The following is an 8183-nucleotide window of genomic DNA, read 5'->3' on the forward strand; positions in this document are numbered from 1 at the left end:
AAAAAAAAAAAAAAAAAAAAAAAATTATTAAAAAAAAAACAAACAAAAAAGAAACTGAGACCTTAGTGATGAAAAGAAGGCATATCATATGAAGATTTAGAGGGAATAAAGTTCCATGCAGGGTCAGGAAGAGAAAAAGCAATGGCTGGAGGGTACGCGTCCAGGGCGGTGACATAGGAGAAGGGACTGGAAAGCTAGGCAGGGGCAGGTCTTGCAGGACTTGGCAGAGGAGGGGACAGAACTGGATTTAATCAGCTTGGAGGCGATTGTGACCCTTGAGCGACAAAAACAGCTGTCAAGAACGTCACCCAGAACGTTAGAGGGCAGGAAACTAGGATGTATTAGCTGCAGCACATAATAATGACAACGTGAGATGACCGCGCCCTCTGCGCTGCGCCGCCCGGCCCCCGACCTTGCTGGAGGGTCGATGTCACCTCCAGCCTTCTGGGGCGCTGGCCTGAGCTCAGGTCAAGCAATGACGCGGGGTGGGGGGGTAAGCCTTCACGTCCCCCAAATCTCCTTGCATTCCCCAAATTCTAGACACCCCAAAACACACAATCTAAGTCAAGCAAGCTCTGCAAATGCAACCTGCAGACAAGTCCCCCAGCTGTTCTTGGAAGAGAGAGATTCTGGAGGCACAGAGGCACTCCCAAGGGGGCCGCAACAGACCCTGCAAGACCTTGCAGCCTTGCAAGGTCCGGCCCGGCACGCCACGCGCGGGAGGATGCGCATGCGCGGCCCCGCCTCCCGGGCGTGGGACGGGGCAGGCGCCGGGGCGGGGCCATGACGTCAGGTGCGCGCGTGGCTCCGGCTGCGCAGGAACAGCTGGTTCCTCCGAGGGCGGCCGGCAAACGCGCGGGCGTGAGGTGCTGGGGTGGCCGCCGAGCCGCGCTGCGGGAGCAGCCGACACCGCCGCTGGCGCCTTGCACCAACACACCATGTCCGGGCAGCTGGAGCGTTGCGAGCGCGAATGGCACGAGCTGGAGGGAGAATTTCAAGAACTGCAGGTAGGGCCAGCCCACCTGGTCCCGCAACTCTGCTGCGCGCGGTGCAGCGCCTTCCTCTGCCTGAGTCCCCGGCCCAGGCAGTGGGGACAGTCAGGGCCTAGGGAGTGCCCTGGCTAGGCCCTGGGGCGCACCGGCGGCGTGGACCAGCCCCCTCCCATCTCCAGGCGCTTGGGCTCTTCGTCCACATGGGGCGCCGGGTCGCAGCTCCCACTTCCGCCGCCCTGTCACTGGCTCTGCTCCACGCACCCCCTTCGCTGCAGAAAGTTGGTTCGTGGCCTTTGAGGCAAGTTCCAGACGTGTTCATCTTTGGGGGCAGAGTTCAAGAGAACAGCCCAGCCTCCACCTCTGCGGGGTCTCCCCGAATCCCACCCCGCCGCGTCCCATCTGCTTTTGGTAGCTCAGCTCCCACCAGTACTCTGGCGGGGCAGCCCTATCCTGCAGCTCTGTTTCGGGAGGTGTACTTAGGAGCGTTTCACCTTGAACCTCTAGGCTGTGCTTGGGGATTAGAGACCCCTATTTCCTGTCTTTGGGGGCTCTGACACTGCTGCAGGCTGAGTTTGGCGTGAATAGCATCTGTCAGTTCGGACAGCTGGGTTGCCTCACCCAGTGATAGGGGAAGCTCCCAGCCCTATCCTTCTGGCCCAGAGCCTGACACAGGATGAGGTGAGGGCGGGTGTAAAGGAGGGGGGTCCCCTGACAGAACGGCATTGCCGCTGGGAGGCGGGCGGTCCTGGCAGCAGTCGTTCCTGGTAAGAGGTTCAGAGAGGCCTCAGCTACCTACGGTGTTGACTAGAGACGCCTCAGGAATCCTTGGGGTTGACCAAGAGGGACTCAGGGACTATTTTGAAAGACAGGGATGTTTCCTCTCTAGCCACGGGATTGTTTTTGGAGGGTTGGCTTTGCCTGAAATTGCATTGCACACCCTCACCCCAGTCCTTTCATTTGGAGCAGTGACATTGTCTCTGTCCATGTAGCCCTTGTCTGCAGCTCAGTTGGCTTCCTACGGTGTGCAGAGGAGGGGAGAGGAGATTGCCAAGGGAATCTCTGATGGGTCTTTCTAGACACGAGGTTGGAGATTCTGACCTATAGACAGAGGGGTGCTGGAGAGTCCGGGCAGGAACGGTGGTGCAGTTTCAGGCATGAACAGAGGAGAAGGGACCTAGACCCATCTTGGCCTGTCCAGCATGTGTAGGTTGATGCCTTCTCCTCTAGGGCCTGGGTCCCATCAGTTCCCAGAGGACTGTTTTGGCTCCAAGACTCAGCTATTTTTTTTTTTTTTAAACGGAGTCACCAGGCTGGAGTGCTGTGGCACAATCTTGGCTCACTGCAACCTCTGCCTCCAGGGCTCAAGTGATTCTACTGCTTCAGCCTCCTAAGTAGCTGTGAACTATAGGCGCATGCTACCACGCCGGCTGATTTTTTGTAGTTTTAGTAGAGACAGGGTTTCACTGTGTTAGGGTTGTCTTGATCTCCTGACCTCATGATCCACCTGCCTTGGCCTACCAAAGTGCTGGGATCACAGGCATGAGCCATCACACCTGGCCCCTCCTCCTTTTTTTTTTTTTTTAAGAGGCAGAGTCTTGCTCTATTGCTAGGCTGGAATACAGTAGCTCGATTTCAGCTCACTGCAACCTCTGCTCTGGGTTCAAGCAATTCCCCTGCCTCAGCCTCCCGAGTAGCTGGGACTACAGGCATGCACCACCACACACAGCTAATTTTTTGTATTTTAGTAGAGATGGATTTCATTCATCGTGTTGACCAGGATGGTCTCAATTTCCTGACTTCGTGATCTGCTGGCCTCGGCCTCCCAAAGTCCTGGGATTACAGGCGTGAGCCACTGTGCCTGGCCCTCAGCCACTTCTTCTTCCTTTTTTTCCTCTCTTTTCTTTTTTTTCTTTCTTTTCTTTTTTTTAAAGATATTTTAAAGCCAGTTCTGTAAAAACCACTTCTTAATGCTTTGTCCTACTGGGCTCTGAGGTCATGGTCAGCTGTGGAGCCACAGAGTGGGTATTAGGGTTGGGAATGGGAGAAGAGAAGAGGTTTGCTTTTCTGTGTGAAGCTTGTGTTAGTCATAATTCCTGTCCCTTGCCCTGCCTTAGATTAGGTGGAGGAGGGGGAAGAGAATACTTCAGAGCAAGACTGGGCGCGATGGCTCATACCTGTAATCCTAGCACTTTGGGAGGTGGAGGCAGGCGGATCACAAGGTCAGGGGTTCGAGACCAGCTTGGCCATCATAGTGAAACCCTGTCTTTACTAAAAATACAAAATTAGCCAGGGGCAGTGGCATGCACCTGTAATACCAGCGACTTGGGTGGCTGAGGCAGGAGGATTGCTTGAACCTGGGAGGCAGAGGGTGCAGTGAGCCAAGACCACACACCGTTGCACTCCAGTCTGGACAACAGAGTGAGACTTCATCCCCACCCCCCTCCCCCCAAAAAATCCAACAACAACACTTCAGAGCTATGCAGTTAATGCAATTAACAGCAATTAGATAGCAAGTCTTGGCAGGCAGAGGTTGCAAAGGAGTTGTCTGATTCTTTTTTACTTGGTCCCCAAGATGCTCAGGTGTGTTAGGGACAAAGGGATTGGGATTCAGTTCTAGATTTTGTCCCCTGGTGCACCATAAGCATTGTAGAAGAAGGTCAGAGTGAGTGGAAACTGAGGCCTCCTGCTCAGCTCATGATGGGGTAACTGGAAGGGATTGCATCCTACTTGGGGAAGAGGGACACTGCTGGCTCTGGGCTTTGGTGGTCAGCTGCTGGGGCAGGGGCCAGTCAGGGATGGCTCCCGGTGTCTAAGTCATAGACTGGAGTAGAAACTACTGTCTACATCATCAGTTCACAAGTGAGGAAATTGAAACTTGGACATTGCTAATTGGCTGGATGGAGGTCACACAGCTAGTTAGTGGTAAAGCTCGGGCTAGAATTTAGTTCTCTAAATGTTGGAAGACCCTTCTTTGCCTTCTCACCCTCTCCTCCATGTTAAATATGAGAGCTGTGAACTCTCAAGATGAAAGGCTCTGGGATTCTGTATAGAGATAGGATTTCCAGGCCGGGCTCGGTGGTTCATACCTGTAATCCCAGCACTTTGGGATGACAAGTTGGGAGGATCGCTCCCAGCAGGATGCCCAGCAATTTGAGACCACCCTAGGCATATAGGGAAACCCTTGTTATTATGAATAATGCAAAAAGTAGCGGGGTGTGGGTCAGGCGCAGTGGCTCATGCCTGTAATCACAGCACTTTGGGATGACAAATTGGGAGGATTGCTCCCAGCAGGATTGCCCAGAAGTTCGAGACCGGCCTGGGCAATATAGGGAAACCCCTGTCTCTACAAATAATAAAAGAATTAGCTGGGCGTGGTGGTGCATGCTTGTGGTCCCAGCTACTAGGGAGGCTGAAGTAGCAGGGCTGCCTGAGCCCCAGGGGTCGAGGCTGCAGGGAGCCATGATTGCACCACTGCACTCCAGCCTGGGTGACAGAGCCAGACCCTGTCTCAAAAAAAAAAAAAAAAAAAGATTTGTTGAGGCACAAGCAGGTAACAGCAGGTAGGTAGGTGGGCACAGTCAACTAGAAAGCTTAACAATAGGAAGAATTTTTTTTTTCTACCAGAAAATCCTGGTCTATTTTAATTTTCCTACATCTTCCTTAGAATCCAGGTGGAGGGTTTCATGTTTGTATCGCCTTGATTCTGGGGTGATGTGTAATGTCTGTGCCTTACCTCTTTTTTCCTGTGTGTGTGTGTGTGTGTGTGTGTGTGTGTGTGTGTGTGAGTGACAGTCTCACTCTGTTGCTCAGGCTGGTGTGCAGTGGCCTGATCTCAGCTCACTGCAACTTCCACCTCCTGCGTTCAAGAGATTCTCCTGCCTCAGCCTCCTGAGTAGCTGGGATTACAGGTGTCCGCCACTGTGCCCGGCTAATTTTTCTATTTTTAGTAGAGACAGGGTTTTACTGTCTTGGCCAGGGTGGTCTCGAACATTCAGCTGCTTCAGGCTTCCAGAGTGCTGGGATTACAGGCATGAGCCATCACGCCCGGCTTCCCTTTTTTAAGTGAAGGAAAGAAAGAGCATACCTAATTCTCAGACCCCAGAGGATTTGAAAGGTCTTTGGAATTTCCCCCCTCCCTAACACAAGAAAACCCAACATAATCTCTGGGACTCTCTAGAGGAAAGGATCCGTTTTCTTTGGACGGTGATTTACATGTGTCAGGGCCTTCCTGAACGCTGGGGCACAGTTGAGTCTCCACAAGGACTTAGTTTTTGGGTGGTTGGGGTTTCAGCCATGCTGGTGAGTTGACTGCTTGTCTGAGGCCAGTGTGCGCCTGGTCTTCTGGCCTGTGGTGTGACCGCAGAAGGTCACTTACAGACACTAGGGCAAGTAATTTAATGAGCATTTCCTGCCTTGCATCACTGCAAACCTGACCTTGTCCCTCCCAGCCAAGGAAGGAGGTGGCCCTAAGCAGCTCTTCCCTAGGCCTGATCTCATGGTGATGCAAGGGCCTTGAAGGCCATTGTAAAGATTTTAGCTTTTACTGTCAATGATGTGTGCATCCATCTGGCTGCTGTGTATAGAAAAGACATCAGGGATACAGGCTCAAAGCAAGAAGATCAACATTATTTCATTAATAACCCTATGAAATAGATCCTGGAATCTTCATTTTACAGAGGTTAAGTAAATTACCCAAGGTCACATGGCCTATCAGTGCTAGAGTCAGGATTCGATCCCAGGCTCCTGAACACCAGTGTCTGTGCTCTTAACCACTGCCCAAGGCTGCTCTGTACCCTGGGTACTCCTGTTAGCTTTTGTTTCTCTTCCGTCTTGGCTTGGCTTGTGAGGCGTCTTTTTTTTTTTTTTTTTTTTTTTTAAAAAAGTGAGACAGAGTCTCCTCTGTTGCCCAGGCTGGAGTGCAGTGGTGCGATCTTGGCTCATCACAACCCCTGCCTCCCAGGTTTAAGCAATTCTGCCTCAGCCTCCTGAGCAGCTGGGACTGCAGGCACGTGCCACCATGCCTGGCTAATTTTTGTATTTTTAGTAGAGATGGGGTTTCAATATGTTGGCCAGGCTGGTCTCGAACTCCCGACCTCGTGATCTGCCCTCCTCGGCTGCCCAAAGCGCTGTGATTACAGGCATGAGCCACCGCGTCTGGCTGGTTATCTTTCTTTAGTAGCAGATTGTGTGGAAAAAAACACTGCACAGGGAGTCAGTATTCTTGAGTACAAGTCCTAGCTCTGCCATTGTCTAGTATCTGAATTTGGTGAGCCACCTCTTTCGGCTTGAGTTTCTTTATCTACAAAACAAAGGCTGACAATAATAATAATCTTAACAATAACAATAATAGTTAACTGTGTGAAACATAGATTATCCCATTTAATCTAAATGACAACCCATGGTTGGGAGCAGTGGCTCATCCTTGTAATCCCAGCACTTTGGGAGGCCAAGGCAGGCAGAACTCTTTGAGCTTAGGTGTTCAAGACCAGCCTGGGCAACATGGTGAAATCCGGTCACAACAAAAAATATATACAAATTAGCTGGGCATTGGTGGCTGGCTCCTGTAATCCCAGCTACTTGGGAGGCTGAGGCTGGAGAATCGCTTAAGCCCATGAGGCAGATGTTGCAATGAGCCAAGATCTTGCCACTGTACTTCAGCCTGGGAGATGGAGAGAGATCCTGTCTCAAAAACAAATGAATGAATGACAATCCTGTTTTTTATTTTTATTTTTTTATAAAGACGAGGTTTCACCATGTTGGTCAGGCTGGTCTTGAACTTCCGACCTCAGGTGATCCGCCCGCCTTGGCCTCCAAAGTACTTGAATTACAGGCGTGAGCCACCGCACCCGGCCTCAATCCTGTTTGTTAGATGAGGAGGTAAAGCTAAGAGATGTTAAGTAACTTGAAAGTCATGGAGCCAGAATTTGAACCTACGCCTGCTGTATAACTCAGGTACTTTTTGGGTTCTAACACAGTAGGCTCCAAAAGTATCCTAAGGCACTTAGCTCTATAAGAAAACTTTTGAACTTGCTGGGTCCCTTTTCATTTGTATAGTGCTTTCACGCAGTGCATTATCAGGACTCTTAGTTACAAATGAAAAAACCCAGTCTAACTGGTTTTAAGCCAAAAGGGGGTTTATTGAGTTAAATCTAGTGGCAAATGGCTTCTAGCAAGGCTGGATCCGGGAGCTCAGCTGATGTCCGTGTGTGGATGTCTCTCCCTTTCTCCTCTGCGTCAGCATTATTCTCAGGTAGTCCCTGCCATGTGGCAAAGATGACATCTCAGCTAACATCTACCAGCTTAGCAGCTCTGGCAGAAACAGAGCATCCTTTCCCCCTGTAGTTTCAGCAAGAGTCTCAGGGCTGACTCTCATTGGCCCAGCTTGGGTCATGTGACTATCTCTTATTTAACGAGTTACCGTGGTACTGATTGGCCAGGCCTTGGTCACATGTCTGTTCCTGAAGCCTAGAAGTGGGATCAGTGCCACCACACTACATGAAATTAGTTGGGGAGGGATGGTCCCATGAGGGAAAATCAGAATGCCAGTAGTTCAAAACAAAACAGGCTGGGCGCAGTGGCTCCACCTGTAATTCCAATACTTTGGAAGGCCAAGGCAGGCAGATCATGATGTCAGGAGTTTGAGACCATCCTGGCCAACATAGTGAAACCCAATCTCTGCCAAAAAAACTACAAAAAATTAGCTGGGCATGGTGGTGGGTGCCTGTAATCCCAGCTACTTGGGAGGCTGAGGCAGGAGAATTGCTTGAACCCAGGAGGTGGAGGCTGCAGTGAGTGGAGATCACACCACTGCACTCCAGCCCACGCAACAGTGCAAGACTCTGTCTCAAAAATTAAAACAAAACAAAATAGAGAGAGGGATGCTGGACAGGCATCTTTTGGGGAGGTAATTAGAAATTGTTGGCTGGGTACAGTGGCTTACACCTGCAATCCCAACACTTTCGGAGGCTGAGGCAGGTAGATCGCTTGAACCCAGGAGTTTGAGACCAGCTTGGGCAATGTGGTGACACCCTGACCCTACAAAAAACATAAAAATTAGACAGGTATGGTGGCGTTGCTGGGGAGGCTGAAGCAGGAGGATTACCTAGGTTCAGGAAGTGGAGGTTGCAGTGAGCTGAGATTGTGGCACTGCACTCCAGCCCCTATCTTATAAAATTTTTTTTTTTTTTTTTT

The 8183-nt window shown here is 50.9% G+C and overlaps 1 protein-coding gene across 1 annotated transcript in view; it reads left to right on the forward strand.

The window, feature by feature from the left end:
- Nucleotides 1-796: 796 nt before the first annotated feature.
- The window catches only part of TMEM120B (transmembrane protein 120B), a 51341-nt gene continuing 43954 nt past the window's right edge, over nucleotides 797-8183 (forward strand). The window contains exon 1 of the mRNA XM_032242398.1: nucleotides 797-1007. Coding sequence (XP_032098289.1) covers nucleotides 939-1007 — 69 coding nt within the window. The 5' untranslated portion in view covers nucleotides 797-938. The remainder of the gene's footprint in view (nucleotides 1008-8183) is intronic.

The sequence above is a fragment of the Sapajus apella genome, unplaced genomic scaffold, assembly GCF_009761245.1.
Source record: "Sapajus apella isolate SASKATOON/1434 unplaced genomic scaffold, GSC_monkey_1.0 scaffold2, whole genome shotgun sequence".
Lineage (NCBI taxonomy): Eukaryota > Metazoa > Chordata > Mammalia > Primates > Cebidae > Sapajus > Sapajus apella.